The 26,246-nt window shown below is 41.4% G+C and overlaps 2 protein-coding genes across 4 annotated transcripts; both read left to right on the top strand.

Moving 5' to 3' along the window:
• The first annotated feature begins 3,493 nt into the window (after positions 1-3,493).
• LOC109871742 (uncharacterized) lies at positions 3,494-6,445 on the top strand. The gene is made up of 4 exons (XM_031807057.1): positions 3,494-4,491; positions 4,576-4,689; positions 5,288-5,377; positions 5,491-6,445. Exons 1-4 carry the CDS (start codon positions 4,282-4,284, stop codon positions 5,602-5,604), a joined length of 528 nt encoding a protein of 175 aa, XP_031662917.1. The 5' UTR covers positions 3,494-4,281; the 3' UTR covers positions 5,605-6,445.
• A 9,473-nt stretch (positions 6,446-15,918) lies between these two features.
• On the top strand, positions 15,919-18,154 carry LOC109871743 (uncharacterized). 3 transcript variants are annotated; one of them, XR_004205804.1, is made up of 5 exons: positions 16,145-16,368; positions 16,455-16,568; positions 16,681-16,843; positions 16,992-17,072; positions 17,192-18,154. XR_004205804.1 is itself a non-coding variant. In XM_031807058.1 (4 exons), exons 1-4 carry the CDS (start codon positions 16,171-16,173, stop codon positions 17,300-17,302), a joined length of 504 nt encoding a protein of 167 aa, XP_031662918.1. In that variant the 5' UTR covers positions 15,919-16,170; the 3' UTR covers positions 17,303-18,154. The 3 variants fall into 3 exon arrangements, 2 of the variants coding, with proteins under 2 accessions (XP_031662918.1, XP_031662919.1); XM_031807058.1 differs by lacking the exon at positions 16,681-16,843 and having other exon boundaries at positions 15,919-16,368; XM_031807059.1 differs by lacking the exon at positions 16,681-16,843 and having other exon boundaries at positions 16,148-16,368; positions 17,196-18,154.
• Positions 18,155-26,246: the final 8,092 nt, after the last annotated feature.

Raw genomic sequence — 26,246 nt, 5'->3', positions numbered from 1 at the left:
CGATTTGCCCAAATGTACCTGGGGACTTCACACAAAATCTTGTAGTTATCTGTCTGATACTTTGCCATCTTGTGGACACTATTTGAATTAGGGAAGGGTATTGCACAATATGCCCCCATGTGGCATGGTGTTTTCTTTAGGTGGAAGGAATAACGTGGCATTATGTGTCATATATTGATGATTGTAAAAAAGAAATGCCCATAAATACTGTATATTGTAGAAAAATGAGACCTTTCTCTTGCATTTCAAAGATTGTGGTAGAAAAAGTATTTTCTCTTACATTCAATTCACATTTCCACAAACATCAGTGTTTCCTTTCAAATGGTACGTATATCCTTGCTTCATGGCCTGAGCTACAGGCTGTTAGATTTGGGTATGTCAATTAGGCGAAAATGAACTATCCCTAAGATGAACTATCCCTAAGATTAACGACCGTTCCACAGGTGCATGTTCATTCATTATTAATTGAACAAGCATGGGAAACAGTGTTTAAACCCTTTACAATGAAGATCTGTGAATTATGTTTGAAAGACAGGGTCCGGAAAAAGGGACGTTTCTTTTTTTGCTGAGTTTGCATATATCGATACAATTTACTTTGCATTTAGTAGTCCAGCACAAGGAATAAATTCATGTTTAAACACGTTCTTCTTGGGCATTCTGAAGCGCCAGCCAGAGGGAAGCGTCTCGAACTGAGGGATCGCCAGTGCCCCCTTTGCGGAACAGAATACTCAAATGTGCCTGTGGTCGACCAATTACTTTGCTGGCTGTGTTTACTCTTCTGGTCAGTTTGCTTTTGCTTCTCACCCTCAGATTACCATTATTATAATGTAGATATTTTTACAATGACAGCCTACCATACCAGACTGTCATATTGAACGTGAGGATGCTCTCCACCAAGCTGCTGTACATCCTGGCTGACCCCAAACCCCTTAAAATTTCCTGATTTAAGAACAGATTGGCTGGCTTTAAAATATGCATTTTCTGTAACACTCAACCACCTCCACTGGTTGGGACATTGGTAAGTTGTTGCCATTGATTATCAGCTCCTTTTGTCTTTTCCACATTGATGTGGAGGGCACTTGACCAACACCAGTCTTGAAGGTTGTTGGTCTGTTTAAAATAGCTATCCCCATCTGATATAGCATCTTTTTTTTTTTAAGAGTCCTACCAGAGCCATGTCATCCGCGTACTTGAAAAGGCTCACATTGTTTCCTCTGATTTTCATCTCGTTAGTGTAGATAGAACAACGGTGAAAGCACACCCCTGGGGTGCCCCTGTGTTCAGGGTCAGTTAATCAGAGAGGGCCCCGTTCATGAGGACCCTCTGGGCGGTCCAGTAATCGTTTCAGCCGTGTGTATTTGTATTCAAAGCTGAGCTAAAATCAATACATTTAAATGTGTGCATATGATTTTGCATGTTGAAGGTAACTAGCCACCATGTTCACCAACGTCAGTGTAGCACCCTCAGTCTCCCTCTGTGCCTTACAGGCAAACTGTAACGGGTCCAGTTGATCTGCTATGGAAAGGGTAAGGTGCTTACTAACAACCCTTTCCATGCATTTGGCAAAAAGGGGCGTGAGGGCCAAAGGTCAAAGGTGATTTGGCCAGTGACATTTTAGGCACCGGTACAATGGTCGAAACCTTCCAGGATTTTGGCACTGTACAGGTGCTCAGCAGGAGTTGAAACAGTCGTGTGTGAACGCCTTTGAGCTGGTCGGCGCAGACCTTCGTGTGGCTTAATATTTGACAAGCATGAGGCCACCTCGTTCTCTTATCTGGACATACTCTCACATTTTGTTTACATTCGTCTTTAAAATCAACAGTAAGAACAGTCTGAACCATAAGAACAGTCTGCCATATTGTTTTCTCTTCCCATGCTTGTCTTGGATTGCCTGTATAGAACCTCTGCTCCACTTCATCATTTCTATACAGTGGCTTGTGAAAGTAGTCACCCCGCTTGTTATTTTTCCTATTTTGTTGCCTTTAAACCTGGAATTAAAATGGGTTTGTATCATTTGATTTCCAGAACATGTCTACCACTTTTGAAGATGAAAATAATACTTTTTATTGTGAAACAAATGAGACAAAAACAGAGCTCAGTGTAGCATAACTATTCATCCCCCAAGTCAATACTTTGTTGAGCCACCCTTTGCTGCATGTCTCTAAGCTTGGCACATCTAGCCACTGGGAGTTTTACCCATTCAAGACAAACATGCTCCAGCTCCTTCAAGTTGGATGGGTTCCGCTATCTAAGTCATACCCCAGATTCTCAATTGGATTGATGTCTGGGCTTTGACTAGGCCCTTCCAAGACACAAATGTTTCCCCTTAAACCAGTCGAGTGTTCCATTACATGTAATGCAACAAAATAAGAAAAAACGCCAAGGGGGGTGAATACTTTTTTTTTTAGACAGACTTACACTACCGTTCAAAAGTTTGGGGTCACTTAGAAATGTTTTGTCCATTTTTAAAATAACATCAAATTAATCAGAAAATGTTGTAAATGACTATTGTAGCTGGACATGGTAGATTTATAAATAAATGGAATATCTACATTTATCAGCAACCATCACTCCTGTGTTCCAATGGCATGTTAGCTAATCCAAGTATCATTTTAAAAGGCTAATTGATCATTAGAAGACCCTATTGCAATGTATGTTAGCACAGCTGAAAACTGTTGTGCTGATTTAAAGAAGCAATAAAACTGGCCTTCTTTAGATTAGTTGAGAAACAGATCTCGTACAACGCTGTGCACTACTCCATACACAGAACAGCACAAACTGGCCCTAACCAGAATATAAAGATTGGGAGTCCCCGGTGCACAACTGAGCAAGAGGACAAGTACATTAGTGTCTAGTTTGATAAACCGACACCTCACAAGTCTTCAACTGCCAGCTTCATTAAATAATACCTGCAAAACACCAGCCTGGTTGAGAGAATGCAAAGCTGTCAAGGCAAAGGGGTGGCTACTTTGAAGAATCTGTTTAACACTGTTTTGGTTACTATATGATTCCATAGTTTTAATATCTTCCATTATTCTACAATGTAGAAAATAGTAAAATTTCTGAAAAACCATCCTAGGTATGTCCAAACTTTTGACTGGTACTGTTCATTTGAATTGATCGCACTGAATTCCGAACCTCAAGTATTGCTGGCTTTATTGTCGAGCTGCTAAGTAACTACTTGATTGGTGAATGTCAACTGCTGGCTTATAGATTATGAATCGGTGCCTTATATCACATTTCAGGTGTGACCCCAGATGTAGACAGTGTCGAAGAAACATTTATTTTTAAGGCAGGCAGGGGTCAATAATCCAGTGATGTGGGGCTAGGTACAGAACAGCAGGCAGGGTCAGGGCAGGGCAGGCAGAATGGTCAACTAGGAAGGAGCAGGGGAACAAACGCTGGTAGGTTTTACAAACGAAACAAACTGGCAACACCGGTATAAATACACAGGGGATAATAGATGACACCTTGAGGGGGGTGGAGACAAGCGCAACAGATCAATGATGAAAGCCAGTATTGTGGCCCAGATTTGAGAAATGATTAATTGAGCCTGAGCTAAGGTTTCTAAAACACATTTGACTTTTCATTAACACGTTGACCTATTTTCAGCTCAAAAAGGCAACCTCAGCCTTAAATACTAATTTGCCTCCATCCATAACCTGTGGAGCCTGACGACATGGTGACCCTGTGCTTCAGACACCTGAACAACAGACATGGCTCAAGACTGGCAGCCAAGAAAAATAAAACACAAGGTCAACCATCAAGATGTGGATGAAGAGCTGCTTGCGTTTGTCAGGAAGCCAATCCCTTCTGCTGCTACCTTGAAGGATGAGGCATTTGTACACAGCCTTGTGCCAGAGCTGAAGTAAATAGGAAGAAACAAGGGCCGTCTGAAAGTGCAACTACTATTTATTGTAAACTGGCAAGAAAAGGCGCTAACAACATTGAACCAATGATATTACTTTGGGGGAGGGACAGAGTTAGTTTTGATATTTCAACCTACTTGTCCTGATCGCGTCTGGTGTGGATGGACAAAATCAACATGCGGATGCAAGCGCGTGCCGAGTGTAGTCAGCATGTTGTGTTAACACTGGCTTTGGCGTGCGCTCATGAAAATGTCACTGGACTTTACCAAGACAACATATGAAGAATCTTTATTTGCTCTGCACTGGACCAAGATCCAATGAACTTGAGTGAAAGTCCTTGAACCAAAGTTAATGTTTGATCTCTATGTACATTTATACCTATTAGCATTGTGTCTAACTGTCCAGTGTTGAGATGGAGATGAGTGGCCTCCTGAGTGTTCTGCTGGTCACATCAGCAGCCTTGCTGTTTATAGCTAACGGACAGAGCAACTATGATATGTTGAGGGAGGTTGACAAGAAACATGTTGACATGGCTATAAGATATGCAAATAAGAATAGTGAGATTCAGAAAAATAATCCAAAAGAGCACCTCAATTTTTTTAAAGTTGTTGGACAATCTGAGGTAAGATTTAAATTTATTTTTTTCATGTATGATTCACTGTTTATCATAAATGATAAATGGCTCCTTCCATCTTTCTGTCTACAGATCAGTGCTCGGGAATTTAAAATCAACTTGTTGTTGAAAGCAACAGACTGCCCTAAGGCCAGTAGAGATAGTGAACATAAACATCGCCCTGAATGTCACTTTAAATCCAGAAGGGTGAGTAGTTCAGATCCTCCATGTGTCTTATATCCTCTTATCGCTTGGTAACATGCCATAGCTGTGTGTCTTAAATATCCACATACTATTTGAAATAGTTTTCTTTGTAAAGGATACATTCAACTCCATGCTCTGGTTTAGAGCAGTGCTTCACGGCAGTAGTAAGGATCCTCCATGTGCGTGATTAGAGTTGTAGCCCTCTGATCATTTCTGATTTGTAGATAGTGAAGCACAAGAGGAATAGATTTCAGTTAAAATATTGAATTTACCGCGACTCTGGACTATGAAGGAGGTCAGTACAAGCTCACCCATGTAGGAATTCAGTGTTTATTGTTTAGAGCTCCCATGTTGCGCAGCGGTGTCACTACAGTCCCTGGTTTGAATCCAGGTTGTATCACATCCGGCCGTGATTGGGAGACCCATAGGGCGGCACACAATTGGCCCAGCATTGTCCGGGTTTGGCCGTCATTGTAAATAAGAATTTGTTCAACTGACTTGCCTAGGTAAATAAAGGTTAAATGTAACAATAACAACGAAAAACAAATTAATCAACCACGTCTATACATTTTTACTTAATGTGCTTTCTCTGTCTCTGCAGCCTTGTATAAACTGTGTTGTTTGTACTAAAGACTTCCATGGCAGCACTGACCCTTACATTGACTGTGTTCTCAACACAGATGTGAAGAAGGTAATATGCCTCAAAACATGTCGTACACAAAAATACTTCTACTTTAAAAATACACATTTTGTTCAATTCTAATTTCATAAACTTTTTCTCATAACAAAAATCATTATTTTCAGCAAGATAACATCCGATATGACAAGTGTTCACCTCTTCAACATGGAGGGAGTACAACTTTAGCCTTACTTGCCAAAGAAGAAGACCTTCAGACTGGATGCCTTGGCTGTTTCTGATAACTAATGAAAGAACGTGTACTGATGGTCAGAGGCCGTCCTTATAAAGCACTTCTGTCTTTGGATTTAGAATGTAGCCTTTTGGGAGCTTCGGTTGGAATTTACCACAATGCAATTGTGTCAAATACTCTTTCCAGATTTGAATCTCTCGTAATACACAGATAAATATTGTAAATGTACCCTTGTTTGCTGATTTTCCACATATATTCAAAGAAAAATTGAGTGCAGTCTGCTACTTGAGATTCACATGGATTACCCCACTGCTTATTTCAAAATAATATTACTGTTGAAAGTAAAGCTTACTCTAATTTAACCAGTATGAGGGGTGAAATAAGGATGTTATTGGACTCTTTTTTTCTTCTTCTGAATCTTAAAATTTGTTTTACAATTTTGGGAAGAAAATTGCCTGTATGTCTGCATATGTCTTGCAGTGTAAAATGATTGCAGCTCTGTTTCTACTTCTCTCAGGGCAGAGTGCCCACAGTCTTATCTCTGGGCAGCCAGTTCTGCCTGTGACCGCAGATCACTACTAGGTTTTTATAGGTAACATAATGAACTTAGGGTCTGGTCCCTATGGCCAGGCTGTGTTCACTGAGTCTGCACATTGTCAATTCAGTATTTTCCTCAGTCACTGTGATCATATGTCTGTAGAACAAACAGCATTAAAGTTTGCTTTGGGTTTTGACTTTCTAAAAGGTGATATTTTTTATTTTGATTCGATGACGGTTTGGTTGGTTAACAACCAGAACTTGGCTTAGATTGTTGTCGGACTTCAATCAAATATTATTTTAAGGGGTGGATCAGCTGTATTGCAGAAATAAATTCATTACAAATCCTACAATATGATTTTCTCATTTTGTCTTTCATAGTTGAAGTGTACCTATGATAAATTACAGGCCTCATCTTTTTAAGTGGGAGAACTTGCACAATTGGTGGGTGACTAAATACTTTTTTGCCCCACTGTAAACTCTAATTGTGCCTTTTCAAAATCAGCTATGAAAACCAGGCATGGTGTCCCCGATGTTTCCAGTATTTGTCTTATTATCTCCAATGTATCGTCCATGTCAGAAAAACTGTCAATACTGTTTTGATTCTATGTGCCAAGCATTTAGCTAGAATCTTTGCATCACACCACTGAAGTGTAAGAGGCCTCCAATTTGTTTAATGGATCATTTATATATACCACTTGGATCCTGTTTCAGTAATGAAATCAGACCTTGTCTGATAATCTACCATTTATATAGGAGTGTGTCATGGTCGTTGTAAGGAGGAGACCAAGGCGCAGCGTGGTATGCGTACACTCTTTTTTTTAAAGAATGAACACTGAACAAACTAACAAATAACAGAACGACATGTGAAGCTATATAAACGAGTGCTGACAGGCAACTAGACATAGACAAGAACCCACCAATACCCTAGGAAAATGTCTACCTAAATATGGTCCTCTACCAGAGACAACGATAAACAGCTACCTCTGATTGGGAACCATATCAGGCCACCATAGACCTGCATATACCTAGACTTACAAAAACTAACATACCCACCCTAGTCACACCCTGACCTAACCAAAATGATAAAGATAACTAAGGTCAGGGCGTGACAGTGGTTAAAACTTGCTAATAATGGTCCTTTATCAAAATAAGTTTTGTATACCTCCACTGGTATGCCATCCAGCCCTGGAGTTTTCTCAGCCTTTAATTGCATCAAGAAATTCCTCCTCTGTAATTTGGCCTTCACATGAGGCTTTCTATACAAATGTTAATTTTACATTATGAATTAATAGGAAGAAAATCCATACAATTAACTTTGGTTAATGAAGATGGAGGAGACTGAAATGAAAACATATTCTTAAATTTGGTGAATCACGCGTGACTGCATTTGTAGCAAGTTTCAATAAAAAAAATCTGAAAATTAAATGATTTGGTGCATTTTCCCCATATTCCATCCAGTTCCCTTCATTTTTAAACTACACTGCTCAAAAAAATAAAGGGAACACTAAAATAACACATCCTAGATCTGAACGAATTAAATATTCTTACTAAATACTTTTTTCTTTACATAATTGAATGTGCTGACAACAAAATCACACACCAATTATGTAAATCAAATTTATCAACCCATGGAGGTCTGGATTTGGAGTCACACTCAAAATTTAAGTGGAAAACCACACTACAGGCTGATCCAACTTTGATGTAATGTCCTTAAAACAAGTCAAAATGAGGCTCAGTAGTGTGTGTGGCCTCCACGTGCCTGTATGACCTCCCTACAATGCCTGGGCATGCTCCTGCTGAGGTGGCGGATGGTCTCCTGAAGGATCTCCTCCCAGACCTGGACTAAAGCATCCGCCAACTCCTGGACAGTCTGTGGTGCAACGTGGCATTGGTGGATGGAGCGAGACATGATGTCCCAGATGTGCTCAATTGGATTCAGGTCTGGGGAACGGGAGGGCCATTCCATAGCATCAATGCCTTCCTCTTGCAGGAACTGCTGACACTCCAGCCACATGAAGTCTAGCATTGTCTTGCATTAGGAGGAACCCAGGGCCAACCCGCACCAGCATATGGTCTCACAAGAGGTCTGAGGATCTCATCTCGGTACCTCTGGCGAGCACATGGAGGGCTGCGGCCCCCCAAAGAAATGCCACCCCACACCATGACTGACCCATCGCCAAACCGGTCATGCTGGAGGATGTTGCAGGCAGCAGAACGTTCTCCACGGCGTCTCCAGACTGTCACATCTGTCACATGTGCTCAGTGTGAACCTGCTTTCATCTGTGAAAAGCACAGGGCGCCAGTGGCGAATTTGCCAATCTTGGTGTTCTCTGGCAAATGTCAAACGTTCTGCAGGGTGTTGGGCTGTAAGCACAACCCCCACCTGTGGACGTCGGGCCCTCATACCACCCTCATGGAGTCTGTTTCTGACCGTTTGAGCAGACACATGCACATTTGTGGCCTGCTGGAGGTCATTTTGCAGGGCTATGGCAGTGCTCCTCCTGCTCCTCCTTGCACAAAGGCGGAGGTAGCGGTCCTGCTGCTGGGTTGTTGCCCTCCTACGGCCTCCTCCACGTCTCCTGATGTACTGGCCTGTCTCCTAGTAGCTCCTCCATGCTCTGGACACTACGCTGACAGACACAGCAAACCTTCTTGCCACAGCTCGCATTGATGTGCCATCCTGGATGAGCTGCACTACCTGAGCCACTTGTGTGGGTTGTAGACTCCGTCTCATGCTACCACTAGAGTGAAACCACCGCCAGCATTCAAAAGTGACCAAAACATCAGCCAGGAAGCATAGGAACTGACAAGTGGTCTGTGGTTATCACCTGCAGAACCACTCCTTTATTGGGGGTGTCTTGCTAATTGCCTATAAATTCCACCCGTGTCTATTCCATTTGCACAACAGCATGTGAAATTGATTGTCAAATCAGTGTTGCTTCCTAAGTGGACAGTTTGATTTCACAGAAGTGTGATTGACTTGGAGTTACATTGTATTGTTTAAGTGTTCCCTTTATTTTTTTGAGCAGTGTATATTACACTGGATCTTTCTTGAATATGATCTTCCTTTTTTCTTTTTCCTCTAAGTTATTGTGTGCCTCTATGGTACAGTTAGTCCTTTAATGGGTATTGAATTACATGGCCTCTAAAGGCACATTTAAAAGTGTCCCTTACAATAAAGGGATCTGCTGTTATGTTATGTCGGGAAAAGTAAGTTATAAATTCTTCTGTCCTAGTTATAAAACATGTTCTCCTCCAGTAGGCTTTGATTTAAATTTCCAATATCCTCGCCCACGTGGAAATTCTGTAAGAGTAATATATATGCCAATTATGTGATGATCCGACCACATTCTGTCCCCTATCAACCTTTTTTTTTGTGTGTGTCAGTAATCAAGCCTCCACCATGTACTATATCTCACTAGGTCAGGATATTTAAGCCTCCATAAATCCACTAATTCCGACATTCATGATTTCCTTAACGGTCCATAGAGTTATTTAAAACCGTATTAAAATCACCCACCATAATAATAGTCTAGTGTTGCTTGTAGAGTTGATAAATTCTTCTATATATTTTCAAAGCAGCTTGGATCATCATTATTGGGACTGTACCGGTTAATAAGCCATATGTTTATTGTCCAATAATATATTTAAAATGATCCATCTACCTTGATGATCTGTTTGGACAATTTGGATCAGAAATACTGTTAAATAATTTTGCCCATGGGAGAAATATATTTCGGCCCCTCCAGTCCTATTTCCACAAAACTTCATTGAAAATTGTTGAATGAGTTTCCTGGAAACAATAGATATTATATTCCTTATCTTTCAGCCAGGTAAATACTGATCGTCTTTTCTTATCTGCTAAGCCATTACAAATATAACTGGCTATACTTATTTCACCACTTACCATAATGCAGTGCTTCTGAATTATTTTTAGTTAGTCCCCCCCTAGGAAGAAGTAAACATTTTGCGCCCCCAACTCTCCGCCCGACTGTAAATAGTATAATTTGTCTATGAAATTGTTATGAGCACACCTCTGCATAACATTGTATTCCTTATTAACAATAAAGAAAAATGTACAACAAAGAATAACTTAGTTTTTTTAGTCTGTAACAGAAAAGACGTAAAGTCCATCAATTTGCCTGAAATAAAAAAATAAAAAAACATCCTTATTTAAACTTTAAAAAAATTGACCATTTGATACTGAAAAATAAAATCAATAAATAATAATAAATTCAAATTGATCAGCAACATTAACTCAGGAGCACGATATATGAAACACTTTGACCTTTTTGTGCTGATAAAAAAAAAAAAAAATCTAAATGAGGAAGTCAGGATTAATGGCTACAATGAGCACGTTTTGCAGAGCACAGCTTTTCGAAGCGGGGTTTGAAGCCTGATACTGCAACTCAGCTTCTGCTCAATGTTTAGCTGGGACCTGTACTTGGTCTTCAGTGCAGCAACAGCAGAGAAGCCAGTCTCACAATGATAAGATGTTGCAAAAGGAAGAAGAATGCCTATGGCCCTCTGCCCTAAGAGTGGATACTGCCCTCTCTACACTCAGTGTCTGTGATGTGATCCTCAGTCTCAATGTGGAGTCAGACGTCATATCAGTGAACTGGTCCTCCTCTGCAGAGCTGAAACCAGTTGGAGCTGGTTCGTTGAAAGGATCTCTCACCCAGTCATATTGGGAACTGTTTTCAGGGAAGTACTTTTAAAGAATCCCATCAGTGATGAAATATGCTCCTTAATATATGGAATCACTGAGGTGGCATCATAGTCAGTAGTGTCAACAAATTCATGCAGGGTCTCGAATGAATCAGTATTTCCTTCATCAAGTCGCCTGCCCCACATTGCAAGCTTTCGAGTAAAAGAGCTGATCTTGTCTGTGACCTGAGGGAGGTGTTTATCTTCCCCTTGAAGCTGTAGATTTAGTTCATTTAGCTTTCCAAATATGTCACTTAGGTAGGCCAGTTTTGCCAGGAAGTTCATCACCAAATTTTTCTGCGAGGTCATACTTGTGCTCCTGCTCTGAAAACATTCTTATCTGCTCTTTGAGCTCAAAAACTCGGGACAAGACGTTTCCTCGTGACAGCCACCTTGCTTCACTGTGAAACAGCACAGTTTGATATTCAGATAGCAGAGAAGACTCTTGTTTTTAGTGGTCTCGTCTTTATAAAATTCACTACACCTACAATGTCAGTCATAACCTCACTTAATTCAGAGGAAAGGTGCCTTGATGCCAGTGCTTCTCTGTGTATAACACAATGTGTCCACTCAGGTGAGGCCTTCTTGATGAGTGCCCGAAGTCCTTTTCTCATCCCTGCAAACACCAATGCAGTTCTCCCACCTTAGCCCATTCTCAGTAAGGAAGCAGTCCAGCATTTTGAATAGCTCTTCAGCTGTGGCTCTGTCTCTGACATATTTACAAAACAGTAGATCCTCACACAGGGAGTTTGTCATGTCAAAACGTACATAAGCGATAAACAAACAGTCTTTGTTGCTGTCAGTTGCTTCATCGAACTGTAAGGCAAAACGTTTGTCTTGGAGTTTATCTACCAGCTGTTCTTTAAGATCATTAGCAATGTAATTTATACGGCTGGCGGCAGTGTCATTGGACAGAGGGATAGTTTTTATTTTTGCAGCACTTGCGTCATCCAGCATGACAGAGACCATGTCTAATGCTGCAGGCAGTATCAGCTCCTCTGCTATGGAGTGGGGTTTTTTGCATTGAGCAATTTGGTATGCCACCTTATGATGTTAACAGTGTTCGCTGGTTTACTGAAGTAGAATTCACAAAGCGGGACGATTGTTGGCAATATTCGGCACGTTTTCACTGAAAAAAGTCAAGCGGCTTATCAGCGTGATTGGGGTGGAATGTCTTTAAGTGACGCCTTAGTTTATTTGGCTTCATGCTGTCCGCTGCCAACATTTTTAGACACAGTAAACATACCGGTCTTTCATCGTCCCCCACCGTAGTCACAGTGAAGCCAAGCACTACATACGCTTCGTCATATCTCCTCGTCTCCCACCGTAGTCACAGTGAAGCCAAGCGCTACATACGCTTCGTCATATCTCCTCGTCTCCCACCGTAGTCACAGTGAAGCAAAGCGTTACATACGCTTCATCATATTTCCTCGTCTTAGCTTTCGGGAGACTTACGTTTGTCTCATTATCTCTGCCTTTTTTCATCCCTGTTAAATATTTGTCCAGGGTGTCTCATCTGCACTTCATATCTCCTGTGCAAAAAAAAAAGCATGTTCCCCTTGGGTCACACGCGCCCCCCCCCCTGGCATCGGCCCCACTATTTGAGAAGGACTGCAATAATGAGGCAAGTTCCTATTTATCTAAATATATGTTTGTAAAAGTACCATGATATTTGCATTGCTACTAAGTAAACCTCCAATTAGTCCCGACTAGTCCACCCGCTAAAAGCCCTCATCCCAATGCCCAGCAGATCACCCCCGACCCCCCGCCGGATCCCATAGCCCTGGAGAGACCGGGACCCATCCTTCAAAAAGAGCACAGTGCCACAGTGAGCACAGTGCCACCCATACAACAGAAGCATATCAACCGCCAAATGCATTTCCATCGCCCTTACCTCGATTTGTATTATATATAGCCATTAAAAAATATATGTAGAAATGTCCTGTATCTTATTTTCCATAATTAGCTATTAATATTTGTAGTAATGTAGGCCATTTATGCAAAGGATTTTTACCTCTCACCAGTCTCTCCATCCTGGATTCTCGGATGGCTAGCTGTGAGATGGGGGGCTGTCCACAGCGCTTAGCCATTTCCTTCTGGAGGTTGAAGGAATTCACCACAGCAATGTCGATGCAATGATAGAAAAATGTCTTGTACCATTTGATTGTCTTGTGGAGAACATTGTAGTAACCTATCAGTGCGTCTGACAGGTCCACACCTCCCATGCCCTTGTTGTAATCCTTTATGGCTGCAGGAATGGGGACATTTTTGATGGTGGGCACTTGACCAACACCAGTCTTGAAGGTCCAGTTGATCTGCTATGGAAAGGATAAGGAAAGGGTAAGGTGCTTACTAACAACCCTTTCCATGCATTTGGCAAAAAGGGGTGTGAGGGCCAAAGGTCAAAAGTGATTTGGCCACTGACATCTTAGGCACCGGTACAATGGCCGACACCTTCCAGGATTTTGGCACTGTACAGGTGCTCAGAAGGAGTTGAAACAGTTGTGTGTGAACGCCTTGGAGCTGGTCGGCGCAGACCTTCGTGTGGCTTAATATTTGACAAGCATGAGGCCACCTCGTTCTCTTATCTGGACATACTCTCACATTTGTTTACATTCGTCTTTAAAATCAACAGTAAGAACAGTCTGAACCATAAGAACAGTCTGCCATATTGTTTTCTCTTCCCATGCTTGTCTTGGATTGCCTGTATAGAACCTCTGCTCCACTTCATCATTTCTATACAGTGGCTTGTGAAAGTAGTCACCCCGTTTTGTTATTTTTCCTATTTTGTTGCCTTTAAACCTGGAATTAAAATGGGTTTGTATCATTTGATTTCCAGAACATGTCTACCACTTTGAAGATGAAAAATATAATTTTTATTGTGAAACAAATAAGAGACAAAAACAGAGCTCAGTGTAGCATAACTATTCATCCCCCAAGTCAATACTTTGTAGAGCCACCCTTTGCTGCATGTCTCTAAGCTTGGCACATCTAGCCACTGGGAGTTTTACCCATTCAAGACAAACATGCTCCAGCTCCTTCAAGTTGGATGGGTCCCGCTATCTAAGTCATACCCCAGATTCTCAATTGGATTGAGGTCTGGGCTTTGACTAGGCCCTTCCAAGACACAAATGTTTCCCCTTAAACCAGTCGAGTGTTCCATTACATGTAATGCAACAAAATAAGAAAAAACGCCAAGGGGGGTGAATACTTTTGCAAGGGACTATTTTTTTTAACCTGAATTCATCTCCTTTCATTGAGGCTGACGGGTGACGTCTTCCCTGCCTCCATAATCTGTTCCTGATACCAGCTCTTGAGCCGGAACGGAACATCGAACAATATATCAAACGCGAGTAGTGAATAGACATGAAACACACAAACTGAATCAATAACGCAGCAGCAAACATGGTACAGGTTTTCTAACATTGTTCTTCCAAGCTAGACAGACTTACACTACCGTTCAAAAGTTTGGGGTCACTTAGAAATGTTTTGTCCATTTTTTTTTAATAACATCAAATTAATCAGAAAGTGTTAATGTTGTAAATGACTATTGTAGCTGGACATGGTAGATTTATAAATAAATGGAATATCTACATTTATCAGCAACCATCACTCCTGTGTTCCAATGGCATGTTAGCTAATCCAAGTGTATCATTTTAAAAGGCTAATTGATCATTAGAAGACCCTATTGCAATGTATGTTAGCACAGCTGAAAACTGTTGTGCTGATTTAAAGAAGCAATAAAACGGGCCTTCTTTAGATTAGTTGAGAAACAGATCTCGTACAACGCTGTGCACTACTCCCTACACAGAACAGCACAAACTGGCCCTAACCAGAATAGAAAGAGTTGGAGTCCCCGGTGCACAACTGAGCAAGAGGACAAGTACATTAGTGTCTAGTTTGATAAACCGACACCTCACAAGTCTTCAACTGCCAGCTTCATTAAATAATACCTGCAAAACACCAGCCTGGTTGAGAGAATGCAAAGCTGTCAAGGCAAAGGGGTGGCTACTTTGAAGAATCTGTTTAACACTGTTTTGGTTACTATATGATGCCATAGTTTTAATATCTTCCATTATTCTACAATGTAGAAAATAGTAAAATTTCAGAAAAACCATCGTAGGTATGTCCAAACTTTTGACTGGTACTGTTCATTTGAATTGATCGCACTGAATTACGAACCTCAAGGTTTTGCAGTATTGCTGGCTTTATTGTCGAGCTGCTAAGTAACTACTTGATTGGTGAATGTCAACTGCTGGCTTATAGATTATGAATCGGTGCCTTATATCACATTTCAGGTGTGACCCCAGATGTAGACGGCGTGGAAGAAACATATCTTTCTAAGGCAGGCAGGGGTCAATAATCCAGTGAGGTGGGGCTAGGTACAGAACGGCAGGCAGGGTCAGGGCAGGGCAGGCAGAACGGTCAAAACTAGGAAGGAGCAGGGGAACAAACGCTGGTAGGTTTTACAAACAAAACAAACTGGCAACACCGGTATAAATACATAGGGGATAATAGGCGACACCTTGAGGGGGGTGGAGACAAGCGCAACAGATCAATGATGAAAACCAGCATTAAGACATTGTGGCCCAGATTTAAGAAATGATTCATTGAGCCTGAGCTGAGGTTTCTAAAACACATTTGACTTTTCATTAACACGTTGACCTATTTTCAGCTCAAAAAGGCAACCTCAGCCTTGAAAATACTAATTTGCCTCCATCCATAACCTGTGGAGCCCGACGACATGGTGACCCTGTGCTTCAGACACCTGAACAACAGTCAACACCAACCACTAACAGACATGGCTCAAGACTGGCAGCCAAGAAAAATAAAACACAAGGTCAACCATCAAGATGTGGATGAAGAGCTGCTTGCGTTTGTCAGGAAGCCAATCCCTTCTGCTGCTACCTTGAAGGATGAGGCATTTGTACACAGCCTTGTGCCAGAGCTGAAGTAAATAGGAAGAAACAAGGGCCGTCTGAAAGTGCAACTACTATTTCTTGTAAACTGGCAAGAAAAGGCGCTAACAACATTGAACCAATGATATTACTTTGGGGGAGGGACAGAGTTTGTTTTGATATTTCAACCTACTTGTCCTGCTCGCGTCTGGTGTGGATGGACAAAATCAACATGCGGACGCAAGCGCGTGCCGAGTGTAGTCAGCATGTTGTGTTAACACTATTGTTTTGGCGTGCGCTCATGAAAATGTCACTAGACTTTAGCAAGACAACATATGAAGCATCTTTATTTGCTCTGCACTGGACCAAGATCCAATGAACTTGAGTGAAAGTCCTTGAACCAAAGTTAATGTTTGATCTGCATGTACATATATACCTATTAGCATTGTGTCTAACTGTCCAGTGTTGAGATGGAGATGAGTGGCTTCCTGGTCACATCAGCAGCCTTGCTGTTTATAGCTAACGGACAGAGCAACTATGATATGTTGATGGAGGTTGACAAGAAACATGTTGACATGGCTATAAGATATGCAAATAAGAATAGTGAGATTCAGAAAAATAATCCAAAAGAGCACCTCAATTTTTTTAAAGTTGTTGGACAATCTGAGGTAAGATTTAAATTTATTTTTTTCATGTATGATTCACTGTTTATCGTAAATATGATAAATGGCTCCTTCCATCTTTCTGTCTACAGATCAATGCTCGGGAATTTAAAATCAACTTGTTGTTGAAAGCAACAGACTGCCCTAAGGCCAGTAGAGATAGTGAACATAAACATCGCCCTGAATGTCACTTTAAATCCAGAAGGGTGAGTAGTTCAGATCCTCCATGTGTCTTATATCCTCTTATCGCTTGGTAACATGCCATAGCTGTGTGTCTTAAATATCCACATACTATTTAAAATAGTTTTCTTTGTAAAGGATAAGGATACATTCAACTCCATGCTCTGGTTTCGAGCAGTGCTTCATGGCAGTAGTAAGGATCCTCCATGTGCGTGATTAGAGTTGTAGCCCTCTGATCATTTCTGAGGTGTAGATTTCAGTTAAAATATTGAATTTACCTCGAGCCTGGACTATGAAGGAGGTCAGTACAAGCTCACCCAGCATCGTCCGAGTTTGGCTGTCATTGTAAATAAGAATTTGTTCAACGGACTTGCCTAGTTAAATGTAAAAACAAATTAATCAACCACGTCTATACATTTTTACTTAATGTGCTTTCTCTGTCTCTGCAGCCTTATATAAACTGTGTTGTTTGCCGCAAAGACTTCCATGACCCCTACATTGACTGTGTTCTCGACAAAGATGTGAAGAAGGTAATATGCTTCAAAACAGAGAAAAATATCATACACAAACAAACAACTTCTACTTTAAAAATACACAAATTTTGTGTAATTTCATAATCTTTTTCTCCTAACAAAATCAATATTTTCAGCAAGATAACATCCGATATGACAAGTGTACATTTCTTCTTCATGGAGGGCCTACAATGTTACTCTTACCTGCCGAAGAAGACCTTCAGACTGGATGCCTAGACTGTTTCTGATAACTAATGAAAGAACGTGTACTGATGGTCAGAGGCCGTCCTTATAAAGCACTTCTGTCTTTGGATTTATAATGTAGCCTTTTGGGAGCTTCGGTTGGAATTTAACACAATGCAATTGTCTCAAAAATACTCTTTCTAGTTTTGAATCTCTCGTAATATACAGATAAATATTGTAAATGTACCCTTTGCTGATTGTCCACATATATTCAAAGAAAAATTGAGAGCAGTCTGCTACTTGAGATTCACATGGATTACCCCACTGCTTATTTCAAAATAATATTACTGTTGAAAGTAAAGCTTACTCTAATTTAACCAGTATGAGGGGTGAAATAAGGATGTTATTGGACTCTTTTTTTCTTCTTCTGAATCTTAAAATTTGTTTATTTGTTTTACAATTTTGGGAAGAAAATTGCCTGTATGTCTGCATATGTCTTGCAGTGTAAAATGATTGCAGCTCTGTTTCTACTTCTCTCAGGGCAGAGTGCCCACAGTCTTATCTCTGGGCAGCCAGTTCTGCCTGTGACCGCAGATCACTACTAGGTTTTTATAGGTAACATAATGAACTTAGGGTCTGGTCCCTATGGCCAGGCTGTGTTCACTGAGTCTGCACATTGTCAATTCAGTATTTTCCTCAGTCACTGTGATCATATGTCTGTAGAACAAACAGCATTAAAGTTTGCTTTGGGTTTTGACTTTCTAAAAGGTGATATTTTTTATTTTAGATTCGATGACGGTTTGGTTGGTTAACAACAACCAGAACTTGGCTTAGATTGTTGTCGGACTTCAATCAAATATTATTTTAAGGGGTGGATCAGCTGTATTGCAGAAATAAATTCATTACAAATCCTACAATATGATTTTCTCATTTTGTCTTTCATAGTTGAAGTGTACCTATGATGAAAATTACAGGCCTCATCTTTTTAAGTGGGAGAACTTGCACAATTGGTGGGTGACTAAATACTTTTTTGCCCCACTGTAAACTCTAATTGTGCCTTTTCAAAATCAGCTATGAAAACCAGGCATGGTGTCCCCGATGTTTCCCGTATTTGTCTTATTATCTCCAATGTATCGTCCATGTCAGAAAAACTGTCAATACTGTTTTGATTCTATGTGCCAAGCATTTAGCTAGAATCTTTGCATCACACCACTGAAGTGTAAGAGGCCTCCAATTTGTTTAATGGATCATTATATATACCACTTGGATCCTGTTTCAGTAATGAAATCAGACCTTGTCTGATAATCTACCATTTATATAGGAGTGTGTCATGGTCGTTGTAAGGAGGAGACCAAGGCGCAGCGTGGTATGCGTACACTCTTTTTTTTAAAGAATGAACACTGAACAAACTAACAAATAACAGAACGACATGTGAAGCTATATAAACGAGTGCTGACCGGCAACTAGACAGACAAGAACCCACCAATACCCTAGGAAAATGGCTACCTAAATATGGTCCCCAACCAGAGACGACGATAAACAGCTACCTCTGATTGGGAACCATATCAGGCCACCATAGACCTACAAAAACTATCATACCCACCCTAGTCACACCCTGACCTAACCAAAATGATAAAGATAACTAAGGTCAGGGCGTGACAGAGTGGTTAAAACATGCTAATAATGGTCCTCCGCATTTGTAGCAAGTTTCAATAAAAAAAATCTGAAGATTAAATGATTTGGTGCATTTTCCCCATATTCCATCCAGTTCACTTCATTTTTAAACTACACTGCTCAAAATAAAGGGAACACTAAAATAACACATCCTAGATCTGAATGAATGAAATATTCGTATTATACCTTTTTCTTTACATAGTTGAATGTGCTGACAACAAAATCACACAAAAATGATCAATGGAAATCAAATGTATCAACCCATGGAGGTCTGGATTTGGAGTCACACTCAAAATTTAAGTGGAAAACCACACTACAGGCTGATCCAACTTTAATGTAATGTCCTTAAAACAAGTCAAAATGAGGCTCAGTAGTGTGTGTGGCCTCCACGTGCCTGTATGACCTCCCTACAATGCCTGGGCATGCTCCTGCTGAGGTGGCGGATGTGAGACCATATGCTGGTGTAGTTGGCCCTGGGTTTCTCCTAATGCAAGACAATGCTAGACCTCATGTGGCTGGAGTGTGTCAGCAGTTCCTGCAAGAGGAAGGCATTGATGCTATGGACTGGCCCGCCCGTTCCCCAGACCTGAATCCAATTGAGCACATCTGGAACATCATGTCTCGCTCCATCCACCAACGCCACATTGCACCACAGACTGTCCAGGAGTTGGCGAATGCTTTAGCCACCTCATCAGGAGCATGCCCAGGCGTTGTAGGGAGGTCATACAGGCATGTGGAGGCCACACACACTACTGAGCCTAATTTTGAGTTTTAAGGACAATACATCAAAGTGGATCAGCCTGTAGTGTGGTTTTCCATTTTAATTTTGAGTGTGACTCCAAATCCAGACCTCCATGGGTTGATACATTTGATTTCCATTGATCATTTGTGTGATTTTGTTGTCAGCACATTCAACAATGTAAAGAAAAAAGTATTTAGTAAGAATATTTCATTCATTCAGATGTGTTATTTTAGTGTTCCCTTTATTTTTTGCTTTGAGAAAATGCCCAGAGTTTGCAATCAGCTTCACCCGGAATGCTTTTCCAACAGTCTTGAAGGAGTTCCCACGTATGCTGAGCACTTGTTATATAGCTGTGAAGTTCATCATAATTTATTTAATCTGTAGCCTAATAAACTGCATGGTTTCCTGAGTTGTCGTTTGAGGACCACACACACACACCATAGCGTGACTCCAAGTTTACTTCGAAATGGTTATTAAATATTTGCTAATTTCTCGCTTTAATGAATTTTACCGACCAAAAGATCCCACCATGTCAAACGAACAAATGATCTGTCAGTTTTAATAAAATTGTACCGAATGACATTACTTGGATAGAAATGTGGTTAATTAAAAACTTTTATAGAGACATAGTATTTACCCCACAACCTTGACAATGACTGCAATACAAGGGGCTCGCTGCCGTTTTACGGGCCTCTGCGTTTTTTTCACGTTTGTACATAATGTTTCTGCCACCATCAGAACAGCGATTCTTCAGCTCTGACAACCCCCTAATATCCATGCCCCGAGGAGATCTAATTAGCACAATAGTAAAATCCCCATAATTTGTCAGTTTAATGAATCGAAGGCGAAAGATATACGGCTCCTCCCGGACCAGACCCAAATCCTCATTCGCCTGAGGAGACACCGATACAGCGGAGAATTCATCGACAAGTGGATAATCCACCTTCACCATCTGTACTTTACCACCCGCGAACGTGCAAACAATGGAGAATGAACTGGATGAGCTCCCTTCGAGACTATCCTACCAACGTGACATTAAATCCATGTCCTCGTTCACCGAGTCGTGGCTGAAAGAGAACATGGATTATATACAGTTGGTTTTCTGTGCATCGGCAAGACAGAACAGCAACCATCGGTAAGATGAGGGGTTGTGGTCTGTCTATTTGTATATAACAGCTGGTGCGCAAAGTCTTGAGGTTTTGCTCGTAAAGTACCTCATGATAAGCTGTAGACCACACTATTTACCAAGAGTAATCTATATTTTTCATAGCTGTCTAATTACCACCACAAACCGATGCAAGCACCGAGACCGCACTCAACGAGCCGTATAAGGCCATAAGCAAACAAGATAATGCTCACTCAGAAGCGGCAATCCTAGTGGCCGGGACTTTAATACAGGAAAATGTATCTGTTTTACCGGATTTCTACCAGCATGTCACATGCGCAACCAAAGTAAAAAATAAAATAAAAACTCTAGATCATCTTTACTCCACACACAGAGGCACGTACAAAGCTCTCCCTCACCCTCCATTTGGCAAATCTGACCATAATTCTATGATTCCTGCTTACAAGTAAAAACGAATGCAGGAAGTATCAGTGACTCACTCAATACGGAAGTAGTCAGATGACGCGGATGCTAAGCTACAGAACTGTTTGGCTAGCACAGACTGGAATATGTTCTGGGATTCATCCGATGACGAAGAGTATACCACATCAGTCACCGGCTTCATCGACAACGTCCCCTCCGTGACCATACTTACATATCCCAACCAGAAGCCATGGATTACAGGCAACATCTGCACTGAGCTAAAGTGTAGAGCTGCCGCTTTCAAAAGAGCGGGACACTAATCCGTACACTTAAGAAATCCTGCTATGCCCTCCAACAAACAATCAAAGCTTCAATACAAGACTAAAATTGAATCCTACTACACCGGCTCGGACGCTTGTCAGATGTGGCATGGAGCTGTCCAGTGATTGTCCAAACACACCAAGACAGTAGCCTACCAGACTAGCTAAAGCCTTACAAAGGTAACCTGCAGCATGAGCAAGACAAAGGGGAACAGGAAAAGGAGGGCCAAGCACGCCGCCATTCACATCTACGGGGCTGTAGTGGAGCGGTTCGAGAGCTTGGTGTCCACATCACTAACAAATTAATTGTCCAAACACACCAAGACAGTATTGAAGAGGGCAAGACAATTCCCAATCCCCCCCCTCAGGAGAATGAAAATATTTATTTGGCTTATGGATCCTCAAAAATATTCTACAAATGCATCATCGAACATCCTGACTAGTTTCATCACCGCTTGGTATGGCAACCCTGCTACAGAGGGTAGTGCGAATGGCCCAGAACATCACTGGGGCCAAGCTTCCTGCCATCCACGACCTCTATACCAGGCGGTGTCAGAGGAAGGCCCTAAAAATGATCAGACTCCAGCCTGTAAGGGCGTTCGTCTGTCGAAGGAGAAGCGGACCAAAATGCAGCGTGGGGGTTACTCATGTTCTTTAATGAAATAGAACAAAACAACAAATGGACCGTGAAAGGCTGTATAGGTTATCTTGTGACAACAAACACAGAGACAGGAACAATCACCCACAAACACAGTGAAACCCGGGCTACCTAAATATGGTTCCCAATCAGAGACAACGATAATCACCTGACTGATTGAGAACCGCCTCAGGCAGCCATAGACTTTCCTAGACACCCCTACTCAGCGACAATCCCAATACCTACTAAAACCCCAATACAAAAACACAACACAAAATAAACCCATGTCACACCCTGGCCTGACCAAATAAATAAAGAAAACACAAAATACTAAGACCAAGGCGTGACACAGCCCCCAAGTCAGACTGTTCTCTCTACTACCGCACGGCAAGGTCTAGGTCCAAAAGACTACAACAGCTTCTACCCCCCTAGGCATAAGACTGCTAAACAGTTAATCAAATGGCTACCCAGACTATTTGCATTGACCACCTTTTTTACATTGTGGATACTTGCTGTTTATCTATTTTTTGCTAAATAAAAGATTTCATTTTTGGGAGAAGCAATAGGAGGCTCATTAATGGCTGGAATGGAAAGGTATCAGACATATGGAAACCACGTTGGACTCTGTTCCATTCATGCCATTACAGTGAGCCTGTCCTCCTATAGCTCCTCCCACCAGCCTCAGTGATGGAGACATACCACCATTAAACCTGTGGTCATTGACCTCTTGGTGTAGTTATTGTTAGTGGATAGGTTAAACAGTAACAACTGTACCTTCCAGAATGTTTGCAGAAGCTAAGGGATGTCAAAGTAATTTGACCACCCAAAGCAGAAGGTCAGTGCGAGCAATGATGTCCACACAATAAATGGTCAATTTACACATTCCTAACTTGTATCCAAATGGAGAAATTGGTCTTGAAAACATTTAGATGTTATATTACATTTAAAAAGAGCATTCCATAATTTCTCTTTTCAAGAATGATTTTGCAAGTAGTACAGTTTGGCACAGTGGACCGAGCACGTGTGTCATTCGGCCAAATTTAAGCCTCGACCTATTTGCCCAATTAGGTGTGTATCACTCATTTTTGTCATCTTGGATGATCTCCAACACTGCACTAAGAATTATACATAATATACAGTATAATCCTTCTTTGAAAACATCTCCAGATTGAATTAAAGTTTGCATCCGGTGCTCTACAGCAATTGGGCCAAAGAAAGAAGGTATGTAACTACATTATGGATTGCTGTCAGTTCAAAGCTTATTTAATGTCATTAATTTAATATGTATGTTAGGTGAAATGCAAGGTGCAAAGGGCAGGACTGTGTCCATTGTGCGGGTGGATATGTGTTTTGTTCTTTTATCCAAGTGAAGCATCTTGTAAAAGGTATGTTCTTACACATGTCAGGGGCGGCAATGTGCTGGTGAGAGAGATGTTTGGTTTTTATGCTACCTGCATTCTTTGATTGTATCTGATATTCCTAAAATGTACATTTGTTTGTCACAAAGGAGCTCATTCGTTTAGAATTTGCATGTCTTTCACTACTTGACATTTTCACATTTCAGCTGACAATGGTGGTGCGGTATCTACATAAATGCAATGTATGTAGACCACCTTGTACCTAGCCAATTGTACATATAGCTAAGCCTGGTACCTCAACTATTCAAAGTGGCAGTTAGTGGTAGTAGTGACCATAATTATTTTATGGGAGTGATTTAACTGAGTAATATATTACATAATTACAACATAGGCGTGGCATGTTAAAAAATGTAACGTGGTTGCAAAACGGCTACAGTTGAAGTCGGAAGTTTACATACACCTTAGCCAAATATATTTAAACTCAGTTTCACAATCCTTGACATTTAATCCTAGTAAAAATTCCCTGTCTTAGGTCAGTTAGGATCACCACTTTATTTTAAGAATGTGAAATGTCAAAATAATAGTAGCAAATTATTTATTTCAGCTTTTATTTCTTTCATCACATTCCCAAAGGGTCATACGTTTACATACACTCAATTAGTATTTGGTAGCATTGCCTTTAAATTGTTTAACTTGGGTCAAGCGTTTCGGGTAGCCTTCCACAATAAGTTAAGGTGAATAAGGTGAATTTTGGCCCATTCCTCCTGACAGAGCTGGTGTAACTGAGTCAGATTTGTAGGCCTCCTTGCTCGCACATGCTTTTTCAGTCAGTTCTGCCCACAAATGTTCTATTGGATTGAGGTCAGTGCTTTGATGTCCACTCCAATACCTTGACTTTGTTGTCTTTAAGCCGTTTTGCCACAACTTTGGAAGTATGCTTTGGGTCATTGTTCATTTGGAAGACCCATTTGTGACCAAGTTTTAACTTCCTGACTGATGTCTTGAAATGTTGCTTCAATATATTCACGTAATTAGACGCTCATGATGCCATCTAATTTTATGAAGTGCACCAGTCCCTCCTGCAGCAAAGCACCCCCACAACTTGATGCTTCCACCCCCGTGCTTCACGGTTGGGATGGTGTTCTTCGGCTTGCAAGCCTCCCCCTCAAAACATAACGATTGTCATAATGGGCACACAGTTCTATTTTTGTTTCAGACCATAGGACATTTCTCAAAAGTACGCTCTTTGTCCCCATGTGCAGTTTCAAACTGTAGTCTGGGGTTTTTTTAATGGTGGTTTTGGAGCAGTGGCTTCTTCCTTGCTGAGCGGCCTCTCAGGTCATGTCGATATAGGACTCATTTTACTGTGGATATAGATACTTTTGTACCCTTTTCCTCCAGCATCATCACAAGGTTCTTTGCTGTTGTTCTGGGATTGATTTGCACCAAAGTACGTTAATCTCTAGGAGACGGTATGATGGCTGCGTGGTCCCATGGTGTTTGTGCAGATGAACGTGGTACCTTCAATTGCACCCAAGGATGAACCAGACTTGTGGAGGTCTACAAAAAAAACATATTCGGTCTTGGCTGATTGCTTTTGATTTTCCCATGATGTCAAGCAAAATGGCACGCCTTGAAATACATCCACAGGTACACCTCCAATTAACCTATCAAACTCTTCTAAAGCCATGACATAATGTTCTGGAATTTTCCAAGCAGTTTAAAGGCACAGTCAACTTAGTGTATAGTGTAAACTTCTGACCTACTGGAATTGTGATACAAGCTGTAAACAATTGTTGGAAATTACTTGTCATGCACAAACTAGATGTCCTAACCGATTTGCCAAAACTATAGTTTGATAACAAGAAATTTGTGGAGTGGTTGAAAAACGAGTTTAATACACTAACCTAAGTGTATTTCAACTGTACATGAAACTCCCTTCATCATAATCATGCAGGACTCTTTGGCATGATTTAATGTGATAAATGTCACTGTCATCATTTACCTGAACATTTCAGAGAGACAAGGATAGATAAAGGGGAGATGGAAACGGTGTCCACGCGGCACCGAAAGGGACACATAATCGGGTCAGGGTACGTTGGGCTCAAGCCAGACAGAATTTGGGAAACTGGTAACTACAGTAGTTATGAGGGGATCGGACAGTGAGGAAAAACAGTAGCAGAGAACACCAAGATTGGCAAATTCGCCACTGGCGCCCTGTGCTCTTCACAGATGAAAGCAGGTTCACACTGAGCATGTGACAGACATGACAGAGTCTGGAGACGCCGTGGAGAACGTTCTGCTGCCTGCAACATCCTCCAGCATGACCGGTTTGGCAGTGGGTCAGTCATGGTGTGGGGTGGCATTTCTTTGGGGGGGGCCGCACAGCCCTCCATGTGCTCGCCAGAGTTAGCCTGACTGCCATTAGGTACCGAGATGAGATCCTCAGACCCCTTGTGAGACCATATGCTGGTGCAGTTAGCCCTGGGTTCCTCCTAATGCAAGACAATGCTAGACCTCATGTGGCTGGAGTGTGTCAGCAGTTCCTGCAAGAGGAAGGCATTGATGCTATGGACTGGCCCGCCTGTTCCCCAGGCCTGAATCCAATTGAGCATATCATGTCTCGCTCCATCCACCAATGCCACATTGCACCACAGACTGTCCAGGACTTGGCGGATGCTTTAGTCCAGGTCTGGGAGGAGATCCCTCAGGAGACCATCCGCCACCTCATCAGGAGCATGCCCAGGTGT

The sequence above is a fragment of the Oncorhynchus kisutch genome, linkage group LG27 (assembly GCF_002021735.2).
Source record: "Oncorhynchus kisutch isolate 150728-3 linkage group LG27, Okis_V2, whole genome shotgun sequence".
In the NCBI taxonomy this organism is placed as follows: domain Eukaryota; kingdom Metazoa; phylum Chordata; class Actinopteri; order Salmoniformes; family Salmonidae; genus Oncorhynchus; species Oncorhynchus kisutch.
This window is presented reverse-complemented; position numbering and strand designations above follow the sequence as displayed.

Excerpts from the sequence above, each read along its gene's own strand:
- LOC109871742 (XM_031807057.1), top strand. The coding sequence starts at position 4,282 with ATGGAGATGAGTGGCCTCCTGAGTGTTCTGCTGGTCACATCAGCAGCC. Across the intron at positions 4,492-4,575 it reads AAGTTGTTGGACAATCTGAG|ATCAGTGCTCGGGAATTTAA; the intron begins GTAAGATTTAAA and ends TTCTGTCTACAG. Across the intron at positions 4,690-5,287 it reads GTCACTTTAAATCCAGAAGG|CCTTGTATAAACTGTGTTGT; the intron begins GTGAGTAGTTCA and ends CTGTCTCTGCAG.
- LOC109871743 (XM_031807058.1), top strand. The coding sequence starts at position 16,171 with ATGGAGATGAGTGGCTTCCTGGTCACATCAGCAGCCTTGCTGTTTATA. Across the intron at positions 16,369-16,454 it reads AAGTTGTTGGACAATCTGAG|ATCAATGCTCGGGAATTTAA; the intron begins GTAAGATTTAAA and ends TTCTGTCTACAG. Across the intron at positions 16,569-16,991 it reads GTCACTTTAAATCCAGAAGG|CCTTATATAAACTGTGTTGT; the intron begins GTGAGTAGTTCA and ends CTGTCTCTGCAG.